The following is a 26,886-nucleotide window of genomic DNA, read 5'->3' on the forward strand; positions in this document are numbered from 1 at the left end:
TCAACTTGTTGCTTTCATCTTTTTATTGACAGTATAGCCAGAGCTAGAGAAAAGATTTACTGGGATCAATCAAATTAATAAATACAATAATTTAATTGTAAAAGGAAACGGTCTACTTGAAAGTTTTAGCAGAAATTGCTATAGGAAAGGGACTCGGCATTCAATCTGCTTGTGTATAAGAGGAGACAGCACAGAAAGAAAACTGGACAGTCTGGGTACAGATGGTGATTAGGGACTGGCAAGATGGAAAGCAAAATGTACTGCTTGTTCTTTTGAGGTATGAACTCTGTAAAACATTAAAAATAACAGATGAACGGGGTAACAAATCTTAAACAAAGGGAATAAATATTTGGCAACATCTTGACTTTAACTGCCAAGCTCATATTGGTCACCCTAGAATTTTCGAAGTTGCAAAAAGTGACCTTTCCTATTAGATGAAAGACAGGCTGGGTGTCCGAGGCAGGCAAAAGTAAGAATGCTGCTGTTTATTGGGCTCCTTGGATCAGCACCAGCCACAAAGGGAGAAGAAGCCTAAAAGCATTAATAAGAACAAGAAAGAAACCGGAAGAACAAGCACTTGTATATCTTAACTTTTAGCTTTTCTTCACTCTTCATGTCTAATGAGGCAAAATAACTGGTCAAGAACTTCTAAGCCAGTGAAGTTGGGTGAATTACAACTGTAGACTGACAGTCAACCATGACGACCAGTTTCATCATTGTTATCGAGGTTTGTTTACGCCTCACCATAATGTACTTCCATGTACTTTGTCCGTATAGTAGGAACGTTTAAGTACTCCAGTGACAATAGTTTCAGGAAGAAATCTACTGAGTACAACCTTGAGAAGCACACAGTCTGTAGAGGGAGTTCTCCGTAAAGACAAGGGATATAGGCAAATTCAAGCCCTTAAGAACAACACATAGACACAGACAACAGTATGGTGATTACCAGAGGGAAAGGGGAGGGGGAAATAAATGGTGATGGAGACTTGACTTGGGGTAGTGAACACACAATACAATATACATATGACATATTATACAATTGTATAGCTGAAACCTATATAATTATTAACCGATGTCACCCCAATCAATTCAATTAAAAAAAATAACCCAGCAAAAAAGATAAAAGATGATAGCGAGGCAGGCATTTTCCTCCTTTTGCTGCTACAGCATGAGGCCTTTAGGCTAACTATGATTTAACTGGTGTTGGGTAAGTTTTATAAAACATGAAGATGGCAAAAGTACATTAACATTCTTCTTTTACTACTTTATTTAAAATCTCAAACACTTGTGCTTGCAATAACTTTCTAAATGCAGTGTTCCCTTTTATTACCTTAATAAAGCGTATGCCCCTTTGATTCAAATGATTTTTACTGTGCTAACTGCCTAAACAATGTTGCAAAATTGAGATGGTACTTACTGCAGCAAGGTCCCTGTAAATCAAAATCTGAGCTTTACATAGAAATCTTATTTATAAAAAATACAAGTACAGTGAGAATGGAGCAAGGAGGAGCAGTGCTCCCTGCCAGGGCCATGTGGAAGTGGCTTTCGCTACAGTGCTTGCTTTAATGGCACAAGTGAAAAGCTGAGTAAGGCAAACACTTGAGGAGGCAGTTTTTTGTAAACTTCTTGGGGTGGAGGGAATCTCCTGGGTAGGGACGCTGACTGGGGATGGCTAAGATCAGTGTGACATTTGGCTGCACTTGACACATCCGGTTACAGAGTAAGACAGCGGCTGGCTGGCAGAGATCAGCTCACTTGTTTCAGGAGAGAGGTTGTCAGTGTAGCCTTCTGCCTTTACAGTTACAATGTGCAACCTCCAACTGGTGTCCCCCACCCCCCTTGGAGGAAATCACCTCCAAGATCTTCCTAAGTGAAAAGATACAAAATAAGCTAAGTTATTCAAAAGTTACCTTAGCTTAAAGCTCCTTAAGAACCCCACATTGATTACTAAGCAACTCTGTTAGCGGTGTGCGGCTCCACACAAATGCTCCAACTAGAATATGATTCCCACCCACTCGGTACCTAACAGTAATAAACTATAATGACACTTAGAAAACAAACAGATCTTGAGGAATTTTGGCCTCTTCTCATGTTCTCACTTGGAACTTCCCAGCTTTTGTGACATATTTGACTCCTTTAAATGGCTTATATTTCTCCCCATACATGTCCAAACGGTTTACTTTTAAGCCTGTGTCCAAAAAAATAAAAATAAATAAGGAAAGGAATATATTATTATCCTGGTCACACCAACCAATACAGTATTTGTTTAACACTGAGCACTACATAGTAAGTCTGACATTAATCAGTGTCCCTTATACCATTTAGAAACTGTGCCTTCTGCCATTCACAAATTATAGCATTGTGAGAGTATGATTTTAGTTTGGATTCCCACATGGACAAAGAACGTCTTTTTGAGGACAATTCTACTTCCTGAATTAATGACTGCTTTGGTGCTTGAATCAGTGTTGGGGTAAAGGGAAGTTGTGCAAAGTAGGGTGCTCCCCAGAATCCTTGTACCCGAGAGGCTGGCCCCATACCACTGTGAAGGGTAAACTAGAGCTGTTGCTCTTTTTGGAGAGGGAATACTACTTAGCCTTCTAAGCTCCTAGTAGTTGACCTCCGCAAAATTCAGTTACCCTTAAACACAGGTCAAGTTTATCCTTACCGGAAATAGCAAGTTGTTGGATCTTGAACTGTATGTTGAGGCTTGGATTCTCTTCTGGCTTTGGTGCTCCAGACTGTAAATTTACCAGTCCTTTCAGACTTGGGAGTTTTTGTGGAGTAATTTTTCCCACATCCCATGTTAGTACCTTAAAAAGACATGATAAAAAACAATCTGAACCACTTCACAAAGACAAATGTTCAAAGACATCATAAACTTCTGTACAAAATGAAGCTCAGTGTCTTGGAAACAAGAGACCTGGGAGCTTCAAGTTTACCCTGATCAGTTCTGTGAGTTGAAACAGAGTCAGTAGAGGACAAACATTAGTTGAACATTCACTCTTGTATATAGCACTGTGCTTAGCACTATTTGTATGTTATCTTACAGAAGCCTGTGCTGTAGATTGTCTTTTTACAAATGAAGAAATTAGGGCTTAGTGGTCAAATGACTTGCTCAAGGTCACACAGCTAGTTAGCAACAAGGCTGGGATTTGAACGTAAGGCCATCTGATTTCAATGTTCTTTCCACTATACCACCTTCACTGTTTCCATTTGAGCCTTAATTTATTTTTCTGTAAAATGAGAAAACTGACCTGAATTGGTATTTTTAAACTTTTAGCTATTGAACTCTTTCTGCAAATGAAATCTTTATTGTGAAAGCTCAGTAACAGATGAAAAAGTGAAACTGGGGTGAAGAGCTGGGCTCTGAAGGTCCTCTTCACTTCTCAGCCTGGGTGGCCTTTGGGGAGATTCTCTGAATCCTCAGGACTGGATTAGATGATCTTGAACATTCTGTGATTTTATTAAAAATTATGCCTTTTCATTTACCAGGCAGATCAATGACTCTCCTGTTGAAAATAAGTTTTTTTACCCAAACAGGAAGCTGGGAGAAAATCATTTTTTACAGTTTCTCTGAAAACCCTCTGTTAGAGCACATTTCTGTAGGTTGAGGAAGCTGCTTTCCTAGCTAACACCCTCTAAGGAAAAGTATAAAACAATGCTTTTAAATAAAAAGGAACAGAAAGATATTAAAGACCAATTTTTAAAGAAAATTTAACTATAGACTATATCTTATATCCACACAATGCTTTTCTCTTTTTAAGAAGCTTTTGTATCTTATTAGAGAGTGAGTCTCTATCAATCATCAATGGATGTGTACAGGTGTGCACACTCTGAAGGGGCAGAGGGAGTCTTTCTTCTGCTTAGCAGCAGATGCAGTGTTTTCTTCGTAGCCAGTGGCAAAAGCAAAGCACAGTATACTGTCTAGGTTTTGTTAGAAACTTTAGTTTTAACCAAGACCCTAAAATCTACCCTCTATTCCTGCCCCCAAATCACAAAATAAAGATTGCATTAACACTTGCTCACTCTTGATTTGAGATGGCTATACCTTGGTAACTGGATCAAATGTATAGCTGCCTTGCGTTGGTGTCAGGTTCATATTCAGCACAACTTTTGGCATGTGAACTGTCACTGTGATTCCTTCAATAGTTTTTCCCATATTCTGTTTTGGTCCAATTGTAATATCAAATCTGCCACAGGAACTGTTCTCCTTAAAGCTGATGCTATGTTTCACATACACTGGTATTGCCACTAGACTAAAAAGACACAAAAGCACAAACACAATTAATGGTATGAGACAGCTCAGGAGGTGACCTCAGAATCTCAGTCTAGAGCAGAGGTCTCAAACTTGCGGCCGTGCGGCCCGCCCACCAATTTTGTGCAGCCCGCAGACTAATCAAATTTCGTGGATTAATCTGCGGGCCAGTCTGCGGGCCGCACAAAATTGGTGGGCGGGCTGCGAGTTTGAGACCCCTGGTCTAGAGTATTCTACCCTGTCTCTAAGTTCACTGTAAGTGCAGATGTTGCTTCTGCATTGGGGGTGGGGGTGGGGGAGTGGTGAGTATAGCATAGTGTTCTGGGACTATCACACTAGGAATTGTACAATTTCTGAGGAATAAGTATACAAGTCATGATATAAATCTAAAGCTTAATTATAGTATAAATAATTGGGGCAAACAGCTCTAGTTTAAAGAAATGAATTAAGATCTGTAGAAAAATAATTTAAAATTATGCAAACTAAATAAAGCAGCTCCTATAGTATAAGAGCCAATAAATAATTCAAATCTCTGATGTTGAGTCCTGTCCTGATGTTATGTAAGTAACTTCTGATGTTTTCAAGGAACCAGCTATAACCCACAACACTAAATCATTCATTTAAACCTCAGTGTAGAGAAAAGTGACTTCGAGCCAGTTAGTTGGTGAATGTCCTGGGAGCTACAGGTATGTCTGTCTCCTCCTGTAATCCATGAAGTCTACAGACCATAGAAAAGTTATGGTATGGGTTCATGGTTTTGCCCAAGTTATACAAAGTCCCAAATGCTTGCTCTTAGGTATACATTTTTTTCTTTTAAAGAGACAGAGTCAGAGAGTGATAGATAGGGACAGACAGACAGGAATGGAGAGAGATGAGAAGCATTAATCATCAGTTTTTCATTGTGACACCACAGTTGTTCACTGATTGCTTTCTCATATGTGCCTTGACCGTGGGCCTTCAGCAGACCGAGTAACCCCTTGCTCGAGCCAGCGACCTTGGGTCCAAGCTGGTGAGCTTTTGCTCAAACCAGATGAGCCTGCGCTCAAGCTGGCGACCTCAGGGTCTCGAACCTGGGTCTTGCGCATCCCAGTCCGACGCTCTATCCACTGCACCACCGCCTGGTCAGGCTTAGGTACACATTTTACTATAGCCTCATTCACTACTACTCTACAGTCTTAGAGTCAAGGTACACTGATTATTTTACTTTATTTTTTTTTAATTTTTATTTTTTTTGTATTTCTGAAGCTGGAAATGGGGAGAGACAGTCAGACAGACTCCCGCATGCGCCTGACCGGGATCCACCTGGCATGCCCACCAGGGGCGAAGCTCTGCCCACCAGGGGCGATACTCTGCCCCTCCGGGGCGTCGCTCTGCCGCGACCAGAGCCACTCTAGTGCCTGGGGCAGAGGCCAAGGAGCCATCCCCAGCACCCGGGCCATCTTTGCTCCAATGGAGCCTTGGCTGCGGGAGGGGAAGAGAGAGACAGAGAGGAGGCTGGGGGTGGAGAAGCAAATGGGCGCTTCTCCTATGTGCCCTGGCCGGGAATCGAACCCGGGTCCCCCTGCACGCCAGGCCGATGCTCTACCACTGAGCCAACCGGCCAGGGCCTACAATGATTATTTTAGACACAGTGTCACCAGTTGTTCTTGGATCTCCTGGTGAACTATGGCTAAAGGCAGCAATGATGAATTCAAGTTTCCAATGATGAATTCAATTCTGTCAAAATGAAATGGAAAAGTCATTTCTACCCAGCACATTGATATATGATGACAGTATCTGGTTGATGCATCAACATACTTTTGTGAGCTGACACGATATGATATGAGTCGAAAATTTCCATCTGGAGGAATAAAGGATAAAACTCTTTCAGATTCCCAACGCTTGAACCGAATGCAGGGGTGGAAGCTGACATCATCTAGAAGCCTTGGGTTCTGCCGGGAAAACAGATCACAGCCATATTCATAGAGCATAATGAACATGCCAACTCGACACAGATATTAAGAGAAATTAATATGCTCCCTAAAGATAAAGCAGTTATGTAAGAGTTTGTCATTATGATCACATTGTAAGTATAATTTCACAATGCTTCAAAGTTTGCAAATATTTTATGCACATTATTTAACTTGAATGTCAATAACTATGAAGTAGAAAATGCAAGTAGTATCATTCCCATTTTGAAAAAACTGAGATTCAAAGAACTCAAGGGCAGGACAAGTTAGTGCAAAGACAGAACCACAACTCAGTTCTCTTGATTGTTCTTAGTAGTGTGTCATGCTGAGTCTCAAATGATGCAAAAGATCAAGGCTCTTTCATTTCAGCAAAGAAAGGAACAATTCAGTAAAATTAATACTGTGGATTTGCAGAAGCCAGCCAGCCACTTAAGCTACTTCTAGCACTAGGCAAAGAGCTCTCCTCAGCCTTTCCATAAAGGTCATGCTCACCAAGTAAGCTAGTGTCTTGGTAAGCTATGCTAGGAATATTTCTGAGATAATCTTTTGGAATCTAAGATACAAAAGCGTCTCAATATTTATCTTTTCATTTAGTATTTCATATGTATTAGGCATACAAGGAGCTATAGAATAGGAGAACAAAACCTACCATGAAAGAAAGGGAAAGGTCAGGCATTCCTGATAACTTAATGCAAGCATCGATGACCCCCTGAATTTCTGCAAAAACTGTAGATCCTGAAAAAAAAAAAGGGTGATAACATCACTGGAATTTGTGTCCTTTCTAGAGCTATCACTATATCTGAAGCAATGGAGATGTCAGACATACTGAAGCTTTGCACATCTATTAACAGGTTGGTGGAGAGATCCATTCACTCAGCTTCCTCACTGAGTGCCACGGCCTATACCAAACACAGACTGGAATATGATAATTCTAAGGAAAAGCAAACCTGTCTATATCTCTACAGAATCAAATTTGTAACTGGATGTGAAGTTAAAAGTATTTATAATTGAATTTACTGGGGTACAGGTTCAGGTCTGAAACTCAATAAAACATCATCAGCACACTGTATCTTGAATTAATATATATATTTTAAGTGATATATAAATATATTATATTATATTAAAAGATAGGCAGGGAGGTAGAGACAGACTCCTGCTTGTGCCCTGACGTGGATCCACCAGGCAAGCCCCCTACCAGGAGATACTCTGCCTGCCTGGGCTGCTGCTCTGTTGCTTTTTTTTTAGCACCTGGGGTGAGGCCATGGAGCCATTCTCAGTGCTCGGGGCCAACTTTGCTCAAACCATTCCAGCCATGGCTGTGGGAGGAGAAGTGGGGGGTCAGGGTGGGGAGAGAAGCAGATGGTTGCTTCTCCTGTGTGCCTTGACTGGAAATTGAACCTGGGACTTCCACATGCCAGGCCAACACTGAGCCAACTGGCCAGGGCCAAATTAAAATATTTTTAACAGAATCTTAAAATGTAAGCTACCTGTTAACTTTTAAGAAATAGCAGCCATTATTCTGTACAATGGAATTTTATAATAAAAGCACTCACTGAAGAAAAGATACTGGCTATAATTCATAATCACTCAGTTTCACACCAACCAGCTGTGTTGTTACCTTGAACAGATTATTCAACCTATCAGTTTCCTCATGCATAACATGTGAGGATTGGACTAGGTGTTTAAAATTCTTTTTATGCTTCTAATAGAGTACTGTTGTTTCGTCTAGGGTTTTTGCTAGAAGTACTACAAAAAAGTAATTAGTAGCAAAAGTATGGTATATGGTAGATATATACAGTATAATAAATGTTAGAATGAATAAATGGCAAGAGGAAGAGGGGTACGGGGTAACTGGCTTAATGTAAGACAACATAAGATCTGACTTACAAAGATTTGGCCAATCTCAACTAGCGGTTATGAAAATTATATATAATCTCTGGGCAAAATAAATAGATTTTTAAACCATTATAAAACAAATGCTTTTCTACTGACATCATACTGCCAAGGGATTTCAATTTTCTATTCAGCTTATGTCGGCCAAACTGTTTTTTTCCCCCAAATAAGGCCACAAGCACACAATTACCTGATTTATCTATAATTGCATCTATTTCTTCAACGACATCAAAATAGGCTTCATTATTTGTGTACTTTACCCCTGCCCGACGCCATGGGATATTGGACAGCTGCCCGGTGGGAAGTGTGTCTCCAACATTACTACTGCCTAGAAACAGGAAAAGGAGAAAGCAAAGCTAATGCATGAAATGGTCATCAGAAAAGTTATAACTACAACAAAAATAAATGCTTGAGCTGTTGCTTTAATGTTTGGGTTTTTCTTCATTGAAGTTGTGGATGGTTTCCAGAATTGCTGGAGACATATCCATACCAACACGATCAAATTTCTAGAAGACAGAAATAGGCCATGTAGTTCTCTAGCTGCCAAACCAGGTTAAATTCATTTACTTATCTTTTGCTTCCTGTGTGTTAACAGTAACCTAACCTAATTCCACTGACTCAACAACAGAATCTCATCCTGCTGCCACTGATGAAAAAAAAGAGGCTGGTTGTTTCAAAACCTTCTGTCGATAAAATGTCCCCACTGAGAATACAGAGTGATAACTAGGTCCTTTGGTATTCAGTTCAGATTCTATACGAGATGCTGCCAACAGGCCTTAGTGGAGTAACTGAAATGAAGAACATACTCTGGCCTTTTTCCATTTTAAGGTCAGTTACCTATCTGGCTGCAATATGGTTAATGTTCAATATCTGGCCAATTTCCTGTTAAAGTGACATAGGTCTGAAAATAATCTGGTTGTCCTAAACATATATCCTTTAGCTATGAAATAGTTAATATTTTGAAATTTACATTTCCAATTTAAAAGTAGTGCATGTTTAACAAAGTAGTACATGCTTAACAATAACACTTTTTAGTGTGACTACATCACCTATGAAGTATAAAATTGCTTTTAAAAATCTTACAGTGTTCCTGGCCGGTTGGCTCAGCGGTAGAGCGTCGGCCTAGCGTGCGGAGGACCCGGGTTCGATTCCCGGCCAGGGCACACAGGAGAAGCGCCCATTTGCTTCTCCACCCCTCCGCCACACTTCCCTCTCTGTCTCTCTCTTCCCCTCCCGCAGCCAAGGCTCCATTGGAGCAAAGATGGCCCGGGCCCTGGGGATGGCTCTGTGGCCTCTGCCTCAGGCGCTAGAGTGGCTCTGGTCGCAACATGGCGACGCCCAGGATGGGCAGAGCGTCGCCCCCTGGTGGGCGTGCCAGGTGGATCTCAGCCGGGCGCATGCGGGAGTCTGTCTGACTGTCTCTCCCTGTTTCCAGCTTTAGAAAAATGAAAAAAAAAATCTTACAGTGTTGGGCCCTGGCTGGCTGACTCAGTGGTGGAGTGTCGGCCTGGTGTGTGGAAGTCCTGGACTTGATTCCCGGCCAGGGTACACAGGAGAAGTGTTCACCTGCTTCTCCACTCTTCTTCCTCTCCTTTCTCTCTCTCTCTCTCTCTTCTCCTCCCGCAGCCAAGGCTCCATTGGAGCAGTTGGTCCCGGGTGCTGAGGATGGCTCCATGGCCTCTGCCTCAGGTGCTAGAAGGGCTCCAGTTGCAATGGAGCAATGCCCCTGTTGGGCAGAGCATTGCCCCCTGGTGGGCATGCGGGGTGGATTCTGGTTGGGAACATGCAGGAGTCTCTCTCTCTGCCTCCCCACTTCTAACTTCAGGAAAAAAAAAATCTTATGGTGTTATAGATTTATTTTAATTTTTTTTCCAGTCTCCTTTCCAGGGTATTTAAGCTTTAGGAAGGAGTACAGACACTCCATTTAAAAAAGTTTTTAATTTAATTTTATTTTGAGAGAGGAGAGGGGGAAGGAGGGGAGGAAGAGAAAGAAAGGGAGAGAAAGGGAAAGAGGGAGAGAGGGAGAAAGAGAGAATAGAGAGCAGCATCAACTTGTTGTTCCACTTAGTTGTGTACTCATTGATTACTTCTCATATGTGCCTTGAACAGGGCTCAAAACAGCAACCTCCAGGTTAAGCCAGTGCCTCCGAGATGGAGCCAGTGCTCCAGGATGACGCTCTACCCACTGTAGCCTGGCCAGGGCCAGACACTCTTGGTACTCGGCCTTACAGAGGATGAATAAGAGCTATGAAATGATCATTTTCTTATAGGCCTCTGTCATCCCATTTTTTAGATTAGTGCACTTAGAAAGGCATTTACGCCTGACCAGGTAGTGGCGCAGTGGATAGAGCGTCGGACTGGGATGCGGAAGGACCAAGGTTCGAGACCCCGAGGTCGCCAGCTTGAGTGCGGGCTCATCTGGCTTGAGCAAAGAGCTCACCAGCTTGGACCCAGGGTCCCTGGCTCCAGCAGGGGGTTGCTCGGTCTGCTGAAGGCCCACGGTCAAGGCACATGTGAGAAAGCAATCAATGAACAACTAAGAAGTCGCAACGTGCAACGAGAAACTGATGATTGATGCTTCTCATCTCTCTCCGTTCCTGTCTGTCTGTCCCTGTCTATCTCTGCCTCTGTAAAAAAAAAAAAAAAAAAAAAAAAAAAAAAAAAGGCATTTACAATGGTGGATGTATAACTAGAATGGCATGTAACATTTCATAGAAATATTTCTCTAGGAGTAAATAATATTTTCAAAAGAATACTGTCATTCATATGTACCTAACTTTCTAGGTCTAATAGAGTACTAAATCAAAACTGGACACTTACAACACAAGTAAAAGGCCCACAATGCATGAGATCTCACAAACAGACTAATTTTCTATCTCTTTTTGTTTTCATACATCTGTTGCAAGTATCAAACAAAGACTTGGAGGAGACAGTATTTACTATGTGGTAGGGTTTTAAGTTTCTATACTCTAGTAATTGTAGGGTATAGCATAATGCCAGTTTTATAATACTATTTTCCAGCTTTATTGAGTTATAATTGACATATAGCATTGTGTTAAATTTAGTTAATATCCATCATGATCTAAGATCATTTACTGTCTTATAATTTAGTGTTAAATAATAATAATGTTACTATGGCCTTGCAGAAAAACCTCTAATAATATAGTAACCAAAAAATTCTTTACCATTTAAGATCCAGCCTCTTTCCAATGAAAAGAAATATATATACATTTAAAACTTACAACTTGAATTCTGGCCAAATTATATTATCTTAAGAATCTTCCAGGTCAGATGAAATGGTGTTGAATTGTTTATAAAGTTTATATTGCTCAATTCCTAATAAAGTACGTTTTCACCTTACCTGTAATAGAGTTGACGACAGAACGCAGGATTGTTGGTGGTTTAATCAGTTCTTTCAATATGTTAGATTCAGTAGCCAGTGGAAATCCGTTGTCTAACATTTCTTCCAAGAGCTCATATACTATGACCACATTATCCTTAATTGCAGCCTCTGAACACTCACCAAAGTAGTCCTAACACAATGGAAGGAATAAAGACAGACTTGCTAATAAATACGTTTTGTTCTGAAGGATAAACTTAGAGCTGCATAATTCAATGAATGTAAAACACAGGGGAAAAGCCCCTTAATAGTTCCATACACTATTCCTCAATATTTTAGATAGAATTAAATTACTATTATAAATTATTCCAGAAAGCACATTAAAACATTAAACCAGAACGTGAACTATAAACTTTATTTGTCCTAATTAGGTATCCAAAACACAGATTTGCTTTAATTTTTTTATTTTTTTTAAGATTTTATGTATTCATTTTAGAGAGAAGAAAGAGAGAAAGAGAGAAGGGGGTAGGAGCAGGAAGCATCAACTCCCATATGTGCCTTGACCAGGCAAACCCAGGGTTTCGAACTGTCAACCTCAGTGTTCTAGGTTGACTCTTCGTCCCCTGTGCCACTACAGGTCAGGCCCATAGAGTTGCTTTAAATTATTTGGCATATTCAGTAAAACAAGAGAAGATAATAAAATGTAAATATGAGAACATTTCATGACAATAAAAATCTTAGGACTATTCAGAGAACTGTATGGAGAAGCACTATTTTTTCCTAATCACACATATAAAAAATGAGGCTTCTGTGCTCATGAGATTGTTCTATTCTCCTAAAACAGTGAATGGAGCAGCCACGTGTGCTGCTGTACTCCCTACAGAAAAGGGTTTATGAACTTATGCTTAGTTGAAAAGGAGAGAGAGGAAGGGAGACAGCCTGAAAGGTATCACATCAAAAGCTGGGTAATTAAAAAATATAATAATGTGTTCTATCTCCAACTAACTTGGGTAATTTAAGTTTAAAAGATTTGATGAATAACCAACCTGGAAAGTGTCAGCAACTCGATGTAGAAACTCAATTACAAAGAGAGGTGGCACTTCAGTCTGTATGACAGACACAAAGAAGAGCTTATCCCTATATATACTGATGAGGTAGTGGTGAGGTGTTGAAATGACAGGTGGTACATTTTCAACATCAGCAGCTTTCTCTTGAGCTTCAAAAAAATAATCACAGACAGACTGGCTCACAACACTCTTCCAGTGTTTCTCCAGAAATATGTCACCGGAACAGTTTATGAGAAATAGACTGTGGATCATTTTCTGTAGAAAAAAAGTTTAAATTTAGTACACATCAAAAGTATCCCTGTGTTATTCTGACACCAAAATCAGAAAAGGCAATACAAGACACTACAGATCATTATCATTTAAGGATAGAAGCAAAAATTCTGAACAAAATACTAGCAACTGAATCCAGCTACAGTACATATAAAAAAAGATTATATACTCTGACCAAGTGGGATTTATTCCAAGATTACACAGTTGTTTCAACATATGCAAATCAATTAATTTAATACATAGATAGCATTTTGTTAAATAAAAGACAAAAACATATAATCATTCCAAAAGGTACAGAAAATCATTTGGCAAAATACAACACCCTTTTTATGAAAAAAACATGAAACTAGAAATAGAAACTTCCTCAACCTCAGAGCATTTACTAAAATTCCACAGCCAATATCATATTTATTGGTTAAAGACCAAAAACTCTCCCCTTAATATCAAGAAGAAGCAATGATGTTCACTCTAACCATTTCTAATCAACATTGTAGTGGAGGTTCTAGCAATTAGACAAGAATATGAAACAAAAGGTTTCCAAAGTGGAAAGGAAGAAGTGAAAAACACACACAAACAAAATAAGAGCTAAAAAATGAGTTTAGCAAGGTCACAGGATATAATATAAAAAAATAAGTTCTGCCTGACTAGGTGGTGGCTCAGTGAATAGAGCATTCATCGACTTGGGATGCTGAAGACCCAGGTTCAAAACCCGAGGTTGCTAGCTTGAGCGCAGGCTCACCAGCTTGAGCACAAGGTCACTGGCTTGAGCGTGGGATCACAGACATGACCCCATGATCACTGGCTTGATCCCAAGGTCACTGGCTCGAGCAAGGAGTCACTGGCTCAGCTGGAGCCCCCCAGTCAAAGCACATATGAGAAAGCAATCAATGAACTAAAGTGCCACAACTACGAGTTGATACTTCTCATCTCTTTCACTTCCTGTCTCATACTCTCTCACTTAAAAATAAAATCAGTTGTGTTGCTAACATATTAGCAATGAATAATCTAAAAAATAACATTGAGAAAAATTCTATTTATAAGAGCATCAAAAAGATAAAAATATTTAGGATTAAATATAACAAAGGAAGTATAAGCTTTGTACACTGAATATGATAAAAGATTGTTGAAATTAAAAAGACTTAAGCCTGACCTGTGGTGGCGCAGTGGATAAAGCATCGACCTGGAAATGCTGAGGTCGCTGGTTTGAAACCCTGGGCTTGCCTGGTCAAGACATATACGGGAGTTGATGCTTCCAGCTCCTCCCCCCTTCTCTCTCTCTCTCTCTCTCCTCTCTGTCTCTCTCCTCTCTAAAAATGAATAAATAAAATAAAAAAAATAAAAATAAATAAAAAGACTTAAAAATGGGACACAGTTCATGTTCATGAACTGTAACATGTAATATTGTTAAGATGTCAATATTCCCCAAATTGATCTACAGATTCCATGAAATCTTTATGACAAAAATGCTGCCTTTTTTTTTGTGGAAACTGACAAGCTAATACTAAAAATTCATAAGAAATTGAAAGAGATCAAGAAGAGCCTAAACAATCTTGAAAAAGAACAAATTTGGAGGACTCATACTTCCTGATTTCAAAACTTACTACAAAAGTACTGTGTGGTACTGGCACAAGGGCAGACTATAGATTAATGGAATAGAATTGACAGTTCTGAAATTAACCCTTATATATATGGTCAATTGATTTTTTTTTTTTCATTTTTCTGAAGCTGGAAACAGGGAGAGACAGTCAGACAGACTCCCGCATGCGCCCGACCGGGATCCACCCGGCACGCCCACCATGGGGCGACACTCTGCCCACCAGGGGGCGATGCTCTGCCCATCCTGGGCGTCGCCATGTTGCGACCAGAGCCACTCCAGCGCCTGAGGCAGAGGCCACAGAGCCATCCCCAGCGCCCGGGCCATCTTTGCTCCAATGGAGCCTTGGCTGCGGGAGGGGAAGAGAGAGACAGAGAGGAAAGCGCGGCGGAGGGGTGGAGAAGCAAATGGGCGCTTCTCCCGTGTGCCCTGGCCGGGAATCGAACCCGGGTCCTCCGCACGCTAGGCCGACGCTCTACCGCTGAGCCAACCAGCCAGGGCTTATGGTCAATTGATTTTTGACAGCAGAGTCAAAACCATTCATGGCTGAGAGAATAGTCTTTTCAACAAATGATACTGGGACAGCTGGACTCTCATCAGCAAAGAATGAAGTTAGATTTTTACCTCACGATATAAAAAACCAAAATTTATCAAAGACCTAAATAGAAGAGATAAAACTAGAAAACTCTTAGAAAAAATGCATAAATCTTCATGACCCTGGATTAGACAATGTTTTTTAGATATAATACCAAAAGCATAAGCAAGAAAAAAAAAACCCAGATAAAAAAAGGACTTACAACAGAATTAAAACATTTGTGATTCAAAGGACATTAGCAAGAAAGGAAAACCCCCCACAGAATGGAAAACATTTGCAAACCATACATCTTACAAGGGACCACTATCCAGAACATGCAAAAAACTCTTACAACTCAATAATCCAATAAATAACCCAATAAAAAATGGGCAAAGAAAAAAAATGGGCGAAGAATTTGAAAATATTTTTCTCCAAAGAATATATACACATAAATGGCCAAAAAACACACAAAAAGATGCTCTACATCTTTCCAAAACAGGGGGTGAGGCAAAAGTAGATTTACAGTTGTGATTGCACAACACAGTTTATTCTTGTATCGTTATTTACTTATTGTATTATTTTCCATAAAAACAACTGTAAACCTACTTTTGATCCACCCTGTATAAATCAAAATCACAATGAGTTACCATTTTATAACTACTAGGCTAGATATAATCTAGATATAAACCCTCATAAATCGGCGGTAGGAATGTAAAACAGTATAGTTGCCATGAAAAACAGGGAGTTCTTCAAAGAGTTAAAGACATTATTACCAAATGACTTAGCAATTCTCCTAGGTATATATCACAAGAATTGGAAATATATGTCCACATTTTTCTAGCAGCATTATTCATGATAGCCCAAAACTGGAAACCCAAATGTTTATCAACTGTTGAATGGATAATAAATATATAAACAATACAATATTATTCAGTCATGAAAAGGAATGAAGTACTAATATGTGCTACAACATGGATGAACCCTGAAAACATATACTGAGGGAAAGAAGCCAAACACAAAAGGTCACATACTGTATGATTCCATTTACATGAAATGTCTAAAACAGGCAAAGCCTTTAAGATAGAAAGTAGGTTAGTACATTCCAGGGGCTAGGTAGCGGGGAAGGGAGTTATTGGTTAAGCGTTTGGAATTTCTTTTCTGAGGTGATCAAGTCTGCTAGAAATAGAGATGATGAATACATTGCTTTATGAATATACTGAAAACTACAAAATTATAGACTTTAACATGGTTAGCCTTATGGTAAGTGAATTATATCTCAATTAAAAAAAGTGTTCTTAATATTTTGTGACACACAAATCCACTCCCAGATGGACTAAACAGAAATGTGTTCAAATGTGCACCAAAAACATGTATTTTTGTATTTTTAATAGTGAAAACCTGCAACGCAAATATTTATTAATAGTACAAAAGGAAAACCTGTAGTGTGTTATAAAATGAAATATACATTAATGAAAATGAATAAACTGGGGGAGGGGGCTAGGAGGAAGGGACTAAGAAGGAACAAATATATGATGATGGAAAATGATTTGACTTTGGGTGATGGACACACAACTCAATCAACAGTTCAAATGCTACAGAGATGTTTACCTGATCAATGTCACCCCATTAAATTTTATTTTCTAAAAAATATATATATAAAAAAGAAAATGAGCCCGGTTGGCTCAGTGGTAGAGTGTCGGCCTGGCGTGCAGGAGTCCCGGGTTCGATTCCTGGCCAGGGCACACAGGAGAAGCGCCCATCTGCTTCTCCACCCCTCCCCCTCTCCTTCCTCTCTGTCTCTCTCTCTTCCCTTCCCCGCAGCCAAGGCTTCATTAGAGCAAAGATGACCCGGGCGCTGAGGATGGCTCTGTGGTCTCTGCCTCAGGTGCTAGAATGGCTCTGGAGCAACAGAGCGACGCCCCAGAGGGGCAGAGCATGGTCCCCTGGTGGGCATGCAGGGTGGATCCCGGTCGGGCGCATGCGGGAGTCTGTCTGATTGCCTCCCGGTTTTCAGCTTCAGAAAAATGGAAAAAAAAAAAAAGATAGATTTAACCATAGTAAGTTGTTTTATAAAGATTTCTTCTGCCAAACTTAGCGAAAATCCGACATAAAGTACTTGGTAAGTATTTTTTTTTTTTTTTTTGTATTTTTCTGAAGCTGGAAATGGGGAGAGACAGTCAGACAGACTCCCGCATGCGCCCGACAGGGATCCACCCGGCACGCCCACCAGGGGCGAAGCTCTGCCCACCAGGGGGCGATGCTCTGCCCCTCGGGGCGTCACTTTGCCGCGACCAGAGCCACTCTAGCGCCTGGGGCAGAGGCCAAGGAGCCATCCCCAGCGCCCGGGCCATCTTTGCTCCAATGGAGCCTTGGCTGCGGGAGGGGAAGAGAGAGACAGAGAGGAAGGAGGGGGGAGGGTGGAGAAGCAAATGGGCGCTTCTCCTGTGTGCCCTGGCCGGGAATCAAACCCGGGACTTCTGCACGCCAGGCCGCCGCTCTACCGCTGAGCCAACTGGCCAGGGCAGTAATTATTATTATATGCTTTAACTTGCTGTAACTCTGCTTTATAAATTTAATAAAGTTAAGTTACTTCCCTACTTTATAAATCACCATTACTGTGGAACCAATGGGCGGTTAGAAAATTTTACTACTAACAGAGATACAAAAGTGGGTGGTAGGTATAAAAAGGTTGACTACCGGCCCTGGCCGGTTGGCTCAGCGGTAGAGCGTCGGCCTGACATGCGGGGGACCCGGGTTCGATTCCCGGCCAGGGCACATAGGAGAAGTGCCTATTTGCTTCTCCACCCCCCACCTTCCTCTCTGTCTCTCTCTTCCCCTCCCGCAGCCAAGGCTCCACTGGAGCAAAGATGGCCCGGGCGCTGGGGATGACTCCTTGGCCTCTGCCCCAGGCGCTAGAGTGGCTCTGGTCGCGGCAGAGCCACGCCCCGGAGGGGCAGAGCAGCGCCCCCTGGTGGGCAGAGCGTTGCCCCTGGTGGGCGTGCCGGGTGGATCCCGGTCAGGCGCATGTGGGAGTCTGTCTGTCTCTCCCCGTTTCCAGCTTCAGAAAAATACAAAAAAAAAAAAAAAAAAGGTTGACTACCCTGATCTAGATGATAGTAACAAGTTATGATAATTCATTCAACTTAATGAGTTGTATACTTTTCTGAGGGTACGTTATGCTTCAAATAAAACGGTTATTGTTCTTTCAATATGGAGCACAGTAGCAAAAAGTTTACGTTAAATTTTTCCTTTCTTTTAATTGATAACATCGATATCAGGTGTTTTAGTATAGTGGTCCATTCGTTCAATATTATAGTACTCTATGATAAATGTAGCCTAGGGAAAAAGAACTTAAAATCTATGAATAGCCTAACCTGCAGAGGTGCAATGGGTAAAATGAAGAACCTGGAATGCTGAGGTCGCCAGTTCAAAACCCTGGGCTTGCCTGGTCAAGGCACATACAGAAGTTGATGCTTTCTGCTCCTCTTCCCCCTCCTCTCTAAAATGAATAAATAAAATCTTAAAAAATATATAAAATCTGTGGATACAGTTTCTATGCATGAATATAGATTTCAAAGAGGAAACAGATTCATTCAGTTTTGTTGACACAGAAAACAATGACATAACCTGACCAGTTCTTTTTAGAGGAAGTCATTTATTTTATGAAAGCAGCTGACATTTAAAGACTACCTGGTGATGATTTCACCTTTCTATTTGGCCTATGTTCAATAGTTATCAAGTAAATAATACTAATTATTAAGATGTTTTTAATAATTACTATATTAGTAAAGTTATGAATGCTTTTCTTAAAACCTTCATTTGAAGTACAATGTGGTTTAAAGCAAATACTGTAATACAGTGGTCTCCAACCTTTTGTGGGCCACGGACCGGTTTAATGTCAGAAAATATTTTCACGGACTGGCCTTTAGGGTGGGACGGATAAATGTATCATGTGACCGAGACAAGCGTCAAGAGTGAGTCTTAGATGGATGTAACAGAGGGAATCTGGTCATTTTTTAAAAATAAAACATCGTTCAGACTTAAATATAAACAAAATGGAAATAATGTAAGTTATTTATTCTTTCTCTGCATACTAGTACCAAATGGCCCACGGCCCGGTACCGGTCCGCAGCCCGGGGGGTTGGGGACCACTGCTGTAGTAAACTCAGTGAGATGCAGATTTGAGCAGCTGAACCAGCTATTGAATATATGGCATCCTTTGAAAAAATTAATTTACAGTCCGCTTGACTGGTGGCAGCACAGTGGAAAGAGTGTCAACTCAGGACACTGAGGTCCCTGGTTTGAAACCCTGTGGTCACAAGCTTGAGCATGATGTCACTGGCTCAGCTTCAGCCCCCCAAGTCAAGGTATGTATGAGAATCAATCAAAGTGAAGCAACTACAAGTTGATGCTTCTTATCTGTCTCCTTCCTTTCTCCCTTCCTGTCTCTCTCTCTAAAATAAAAAACAAGAATCAAGCTGAATGCACAAGTGGAAAAAACAGAGCGATGTTTCTCTCTCTAGAATCAATAAATATAAATTTAAAAAAATACAGCTCTAGCCTCACCAGGGAGTGGTGCAGTGGACAGAGTGTCATACTGGGATGCGGAAGACCCAGGTTCGAGACCCCGAGGTTGCCAGCTTGAGCGCGGGCTCATCTGGTTTGAGCAAAGCTCACCAGCTTGGACCCAAGGTCACTGGCTCGAGCAAGGGATTACTTGGTCTGCTGTAACCCCACGGTCAAGGCACATATGAGAAAGCAATCAATGAACAACTAAGGTGTCGCAACAAAAAACTAATGATTGATGCTTTTCATCTCTCTCCATTCCTTTTCCTGTCTGTCTGTCCCTATCTATCCCTCTCTCTGACTCTCTGTCTCTGTAAGAAAAAAAAAATACAGCTCTATTCAAAGTGTTAAAGATAAATAAATTAATAATATCTAAAATATATTGAGTACTTACTGTGGGTCAGACACCATACTAGGCACTTTACCTACATGAACACATTTAATCTACACAACTCAATGCTATAAATACTGCTCTTACCCCCATTTTACAGATATGACAATAAAGTGTCAGAAACTTTAAGTCAATTACCTAACATCATACCTTAAGTATCAGAGCTAGTAATCAAACCCAGATTCAGTTAAATCCTAAGCTCCTGTTTGTACCTGTCTCTTAGAGACTAATTATTAGAAATTATAAAGCAATACTGTCCAACAGTCCAACAGGATTTCCTGCAATGATGAACATGTCTGATACCTGTGCTGGCCCATACAGTAACCATTAATCACATGTGGCTATTGAACACCTGAAATGTGGCTAATGCAAATGATGTACTAAAGTCTTAATATTTTTATTATTTGTTTTTTTAAAATACATTTATTTTATTTTTTTTTAAGTGACAGGAAGGGAGATAGACTTCTGTATGCATCCTGACTGAGATCTATATAGCAACACCCCCATCCCGGGCCAATGCTCAGACCAACTGACCCATCCTCAGCACCCGGGGCCAATGATTGAACCAATTGAGGCACTGGCTGCGAGAAGACAAGAGAGAGAAAAGGGGGAGAGGGAGAAGAGAAGCAGATGTTCACTTCTTATGTGTGCCCTGACTAGGGATCGTACCCAGGATGTCCTCACACCAGGCTGACGCTCTTTCTAGTGAGCCAACCACCAGGGCTAAAGTCTTAATTTTAATTAATTTAAATTATATGTAGTCAGTGGTTACCATATTGGACTGGGCATTAAATTTGCTATTTGAGCTTATAATTAAGAGAAAGAGTTGAAGGATATGTTTCTGGTTTAATTAGAAGCCAAGTTATGTTCTAATAAATTATCAAGAGCAGAAATTATATTTAAAAGAGCTCACAGTGCCTAATCAGGTGGTAGTGCAGTGGATAGAGTGTCAGACAGGACACAGAGGACCCAGGTTCGAAACCCTAAGGTCACTGGCTTGAGCGTAGGATCATAGACATGACACCATAGTCGCTGGCTTGAAGCCCAAAGGTTTTAGATGTTAATCTGGAAGCCCAAGGCTTGAGCAAGGGATCATCCACTCTGCTGTAGCCCCCCAGTCAAGGTAGATATGAGAAAGCAATCAATGAACAACTAAGGTGCCGCAACGAAGAACTGATGCTTCTCATCTCCCTTTCTGTCTGTCCCTATCTCTCTCTCTCTCTCTCTCTCACACACACACACACACACACACACAGCTCACAGAGCCCTGGCTGGTGACGCAGATTGAACATCCTCTCAGAGGGCTGAGGTCACTGTATCCTGGGGTCACCAATCCTGAGGTCCCCAGCTTTATTCCAGGGCACTGACTCGACCCCAAGGTTGCTGGTTCAAGCTGGGTCAGGGCTGGACCTCGACAACACTGGCACGGCCTCCCCCTAGGTTATGGGTTCCAGCCCTTTTCAGAGCACATATGAGAAGCAATAAATGGCACAATTAAGTGGAACAACAAGTTGATGCTTCTCTCTCTTGGGGAAAAAAAAAAAGGCTGGCATATGTTCTCTTCTTCAACCATTCATCTTTTAAAATTTTTAATTTATTGATTTTAGAGAGAGAGGAAGAGAGAGAGAGAGACAGGAACATTGATCTGTTCCTGTATGTAGCCGGCCCAGGGATCAAACTGGCAACCTCTATGCTCTGGGACAATACTCTTAAGTCTAACCAACTGAGCTATCCGACCAGGGCTCAACCATTCACCTTATACAATAGAAAGAACAGTTCATATGTATCTGTAGTATTCCATTGCTATAATACACCCTAAAAGACCTGCTTGTCTTGAAGCAAGTATTTTGTAGTAGTTTCTTTATATTTAGGAGCCAGATTCCTACTCATCTTTTTAAACTGGTGAAAAATTCTCTCCAGGAAAATTTTCCACCAAAGTTGTTTTCATTGGCAGTTACTCAGGTCTCAGAAGAATACAGTAAATTAAACCAGCCATCTGGATTTATCGTTGTTCCTTACTGCTGAGATGAAAGCATAACACTTGTACCTTTCATCGGTGCTTAGTTTAATTTTTTTTACAGAGACAGAAAATCAGAGGGATAGTTAGGGACAGACAGATGGGAACGGAGAGAGATGAAAAGCATCATTAGTTTTTCGCTGTGACACCTTAGTTGTTCATTGATTGCTTTCTCATATGTGCCTTGACCGTGGGGCTACAGCAGAGTGAGTAACCCCTTGCTTGAGCCAGCAACCTTGGGTCCAAGCTGGTGAGCCTTGCTCAAACCAGATGAGCCCGCGCTCAAGCTGGCGACCTCAGGGTCTCGAACCTGGGTCTTCCGCATCCCAATCCGACACCCTATCCATTGCGCCACCGCCTGGTCAGGCATCAGTGCTTAGTTTTAAAACCCACCTTAATATTCTATTATAGGAAAAAGAGAGCTGATTCTATTCACATTATGACCAAGGGCCTGATACATATAACAATTAAATAAGCACCACATGCAGCCTGTTTCTTGATCTACTTAACTTTTCAGTAGCTGCAGTTACTTCTTTTATTATTTTAAATGTTTATTTTATTGACTTTAAAGAGAGGAAGGGAAAGAGCAAGAACATCTGTTCCTGTATGTGCCCTGACTGGGGATCAAACTGGCAACCTCTGCACTTTGGGACGATGCTCCAACCACTGAGCAGTCTGGCCAGGGCTCTTTTATTATTTTAATAAACTTCCTTGGAAAGTTATACACTCACTACAACTATCTTTTTGTTTTTAGTGACTTTTGAGTCAGAAAACAGAATTCTCAGTTATTTTAAAGCCACTTGAGAAACTGTCTTCAAAGGCAGTTCCATCAGAGCTTTGACTGCAGCTTAAATACTTCATAAATCCCCTTTACCAAATGTTGAATACACTCATCCCGATGATTCATAAGCAATGCAATTACAATAGTCAAAATATCCTTGGAAGCCTGACCTGTGGTGGCACAGTGGACAAAGCGGCAACCTGGAATGATGAGGTTGCCAGTTCGAAAACCTGAACTTGCCCGGTCAAGGCACATATTGGAGTTGATGCTTCCTGATCTTCTTCCCTTCTTTTTTTCTCCTTCTCTCTCCTCTCTAAAATAAAAAAATATCCTTGGAAAATAAAAAAGAAAATGTATTCCTTCTGTATATATAACAGAATAAAGGCATGGGAGGCAAGAGAGGCTTGTCAAAGTGAAAAAATGAGACCAGGAAAGAATCTGGCTCATCTGATTTCAGCCAATATTTTTACCATTTATTCATTCAATAAGCAGTTTTGAGTGTTTTATATATTAAACAATGGAGAAACAGAGGTAAACAAAATAGAGTCCCTAAACTCAAAGTGTTTAGAGTTTAACAAAGAAAGCAAAAAATTTAATACAGTAAGATGGAATTGCTATTATAAAGGAAATACAGTGTGCTATAAAAATTTGTAAGGCTTTGAGGTAACAGAGAACACAAGAAAAAGAAATCCAGTGCAGATTTAGCAACTTTAGAAGGTGGAAGGATATGGTGAGATGAGACTGGAGGAGATAACTGAAGATTGGTTCACCTTGTTCTCAGGGCAATATGAAATTTTTTTTGGTTTTATGCAGAGGATTCATATAATCCCATTCATAGTTTTAGGAAAGACTGCATTGTGGCAACTGCATAATAGAAAAACTAGATATTGTAACACCAGTTGAGAGATGAGAGCTATGGAGGTGGTCTGAACTAGAATGTTTACAGTAGAGATGGAAGAAGATGAAAACAAGAGAAACACTTTAGTTTGAGCAAAGACCTGGTGGTGGGGGGGTATGAGAGTGAAAAATTAGGCATTTAACCCTAGTCCTGTATAATCTGACCCCATTTGGCTATATTTGACCCAAATGGATATATTCAAAAGACTATTATCCATATAGGGCTGGTGCTTCAGAAAGAAGTAAAAAAAAAAAAAGGAAATAATTAGAAAGAAGTCAAATTGGAGATAGATTTGTAAGTAATTGCGATTTCTCGTTATTGGGAATGGTAATTATTCCCACTTGTAAAACTACAAAGGGAGAGTGTACATAGAAGAAAGCCTGTGGAAGGAACTTCAGAGTTTGAGTCAAGGAAATGCGCCTAAACACAGATTTGGCTGAAGAAGGATAAGAAAAAAGTGGGGAGGGTAATGGTTTTTAGTAGCCAGAATGTGTTAATGTATTTCAAGAAGAATGGAGCATTAAACTTTTTTTCTTTTAGTGAGAGAGACAGACAGACAAGAATCAACTCATAGTTTGTGGCACTTTAGTTGTTCATTGACTGCTTCTCATATGTGTCTTGCCGGTGGGGGGTGTTCCACCTGAGCCAGTGACCTCTTGCTCAAGCCAGTGTCCATGAGTTCATGTCTACGATCCCACGCTGAAGCTAGCAATCACATGCTCCAGCTGGTGAACCCGCACTCAAGCTGGTGACCTCGGGGTTTTGAACCTGGAACCACAGCATCCCAGGTCAATGCTTTATCCACTGCGCCCCACCACTGGTCAGGAATGAATGGAGTATTAAACATTTTAAGTGGCACAAAGAATGCAAGCTACAGGAACTAAAAATCTGTTGATTAAACAGTGTTTCTCAACATTCTTTTAGTTATTACCGGCTAAAGAGGCCTTTTCAGACTCCCCTTCTATCATTATCCTCCCCTAGAAAATTTCAATTCCACAGAATATATATCTGTATATCTCTTTATGTACTCTAAATGTATCTGCGCTTTAATACATAAAAAAGTACAATTTTTTTTTTCTTCACAAGAGGCAATTTTTATCCCTACTGAGAATATAGGATTTAACATATAGGATTTCATTGATGATCTTAAAAGAGGCAGTTTCAGTGATAGTTTAGTGGAATGCTGTAAACTCAATATAATGCAGTAGACTGAGCAATAAATAGCAAGAAGTGGGAAAAAAGAGATAAGGAGAGTAGATGATACATTCAAGAACTCTAGCTGTGAAGGAAATGAAAAAACAGGAAAAGAAACGGGCGTATTCATCAAATTAAGGAATATTTTTAAATACTAAAGAAAAGGTGTGCGCAGAGGGGGAATGGTTGGTGATGAAAAAAAGAAGACTGTGAAGGTAGGAGAGGACGGTATTGGTCGACTAGACGAAAGGATTTATTTTCCACAAGGAGAAGGGACAATTTTTCCTCTTTAAACAAAAGGGAAGAAGGTTTGTACAGTTGGTTGCAAGAAGATAATGGCATTTATTTTTTCTGTGTAATAAGAAGGAAGGAAGGTAATTCGTAGATGGAGAGGGAATCCCTCTTCTTTACAGATACCATTTGCTATCCATGAATTGAGATACGACTGAGCAACTTAGAAGTATCTGATTTTCAGGGAACTCCAAAGCATGTTATACTGAATGTTAAGAAATACTGTAAAAATCCTAAGATTCAATATAAAAAGCTAATCTTATTGCAAAGACAGTTTTCCTACTGAAGATAGGTAAGTCTTCAGTAATTCTTCATTCACCTCATTTCTCCACTTTTCCTATGGTTTCAAGTGAAAGTGTTCTCCTTTCCAAAACTGATCCTTTCACTTGTAATTTTGAATCTTTAATGTTATACATTGGTTTCTTTCTGCATCAAAGCATAATGTCTTGTATTCCTAAAATGAAATAAAGCTCAAAATTTTTGGGGACCTTGCATCTTCCATTTTTTTGCTTCACTCCAAATAAGGATTAAGCCTACACTTGGCAGTGTCTCCTTTCAGTAACTATTAAAGCAGCTCTCTCAAATGGCCCAATAACTTCATCATTAAATCCAACAACCCATTCTCAGACTCCAACTTACTGCTTTGACCCTTGCAGCATGTCATGCCAATGTTAACATCTTTCAAAACAAAACAAATACCTCTTACCCTACTAAATGAAACTTGACCCGTTTTGGTTCTCAACTTGAAAATTTCCTTCCGGTTTACTTCCTATGCGTTTTCCTTCTTTTTATCTACCACCTCCACCTAAACCACCGTTTCAAACTCGACATATTCCAAGTTCCACAAAATTCCTCTTCCTTATGTGAGGGCTCCTAATTTCATAGCGGCACCAGTTTATCATGTTGGCTACAGGCTTCAACTTCAGGTTCAATCCCAACCTACCAAGTCCATACAGCCACAGGGCTCATCGCCTTCCCATGCTCATTCTACCTCCTTAGCTTAGATTCCCATCACTTCCCCTCTGAACAAACACCCCCCTCACCGTGTTCTCCACACCAGGGCTCATCCAGGCGTCACCCTCTAACTAAACAGGACGTGCGCTCGGGTCAGTCAGGGATTTTGTTCTGCGAAGCCTGGGGCTGAGGTCCAAGTCGTCCGTGCTCCAGCAGAGGGACCCCAATGATGTTCGACCTCTCGGGCCTGGCGCCTGAGAGCCCGGGGCTGGCTGCAGGTGCAGCGCTGGCAAGAAAGCCCGGAAGACCTGGAGGGAGGCGCGGGCGCGCTCCCGGCCCACAGCACGGGAGACGCTCCCGCAGCCCAGGAAGCTCAGCCTACGTCCCCGTTTTTGAGGTGCCCCCCCCCCCTAGCCAGAGACTCCCCGCCTCTCACACTCACCCCAACACCTCGGTCTGTCAGTGATTCGGCGCCGGGTCCTCTCCCGACCGAGGTGAGGCAGAGAAGGCCCTGAGGACCCCGCAGCTGGAGTGTCCAGTAGGTTGCCTAACAGTTTAAAGGAAACCAACTAGGTCTGCAGATTTGGAAAGATTACATAAGTGGGAAGACGTTGAATGAGAAGAAATACATCTCTTGAGGTTTAAGCTCCAAGTCTTTTAGACCACTGAGAATTTGGAAGCATGAAGGAATTCCGCATTATCAGGACTCAGGCGCTCATCGCAGCCTAACGCAATCTGTGGGGTCCCCAACCGTGGCGGGGCGGGGTCAGGAAGAGGCCGTGTATTAGCCAATGGTGCAGCTGAAGGGTAGAGCCAATGACTGTGGATGGGGAGGCATGAACTGGGAGGAGT

At 41.0% G+C, this 26,886-nt stretch overlaps 1 protein-coding gene and 1 non-coding gene across 8 annotated transcripts; one reads left to right on the forward strand and one right to left on the reverse strand.

Moving 5' to 3' along the window:
* On the reverse strand, window positions 1-26,778 carry AP3M1 (adaptor related protein complex 3 subunit mu 1). Of its 7 annotated transcripts, XM_066242485.1 has the most exons (11): window positions 26,477-26,778; window positions 22,868-23,010; window positions 18,317-18,441; window positions 12,484-12,759; window positions 11,459-11,630; window positions 8,288-8,425; window positions 6,854-6,939; window positions 6,053-6,186; window positions 4,049-4,256; window positions 2,666-2,810; window positions 1-2,188 (listed from the first exon to the last, which is right to left on the reverse strand). In XM_066242485.1, the coding sequence occupies exons 4-11, from the start codon at window positions 12,754-12,756 to the stop codon at window positions 2,088-2,090; spliced, it is 1,257 nt and encodes a 418-aa protein (XP_066098582.1). In that variant the 5' UTR covers window positions 12,757-12,759; window positions 18,317-18,441; window positions 22,868-23,010; window positions 26,477-26,778; the 3' UTR covers window positions 1-2,087. The 7 variants fall into 7 exon arrangements, with proteins under 7 accessions (XP_066098582.1, XP_066098581.1, XP_066098584.1 ...); XM_066242484.1 differs by lacking the exon at window positions 22,868-23,010; XM_066242487.1 differs by lacking the exon at window positions 18,317-18,441.
* TRNAV-GAC (transfer RNA valine (anticodon GAC)) lies at window positions 17,642-17,717 on the forward strand. Its single transcript has one exon. It is a non-coding gene; the product is annotated as a tRNA-Val (tRNA).
* Window positions 26,779-26,886: the final 108 nt, after the last annotated feature.

Source organism: Saccopteryx bilineata, chromosome 9 (genome assembly GCF_036850765.1).
Source record: "Saccopteryx bilineata isolate mSacBil1 chromosome 9, mSacBil1_pri_phased_curated, whole genome shotgun sequence".
Taxonomy (NCBI): domain Eukaryota; kingdom Metazoa; phylum Chordata; class Mammalia; order Chiroptera; family Emballonuridae; genus Saccopteryx; species Saccopteryx bilineata.

Coding starts and splice junctions, on each gene's coding strand:
- AP3M1 (XM_066242482.1), bottom strand. CDS start 26,147: ATGAGCCCTGGTGTGGAGAACACG. Junction 6,940..8,287: donor TGCAATTATAGATAAATCAG/GTAATTGTGTGC, acceptor TTTTTTTTTCAG/GATCTACAGTTTTTGCAGAA. Junction 2,189..2,665: donor CCAACAACTTGCTATTTCCG/GTAAGGATAAAC, acceptor TTTTGGACACAG/GCTTAAAAGTAAACCGTTTG.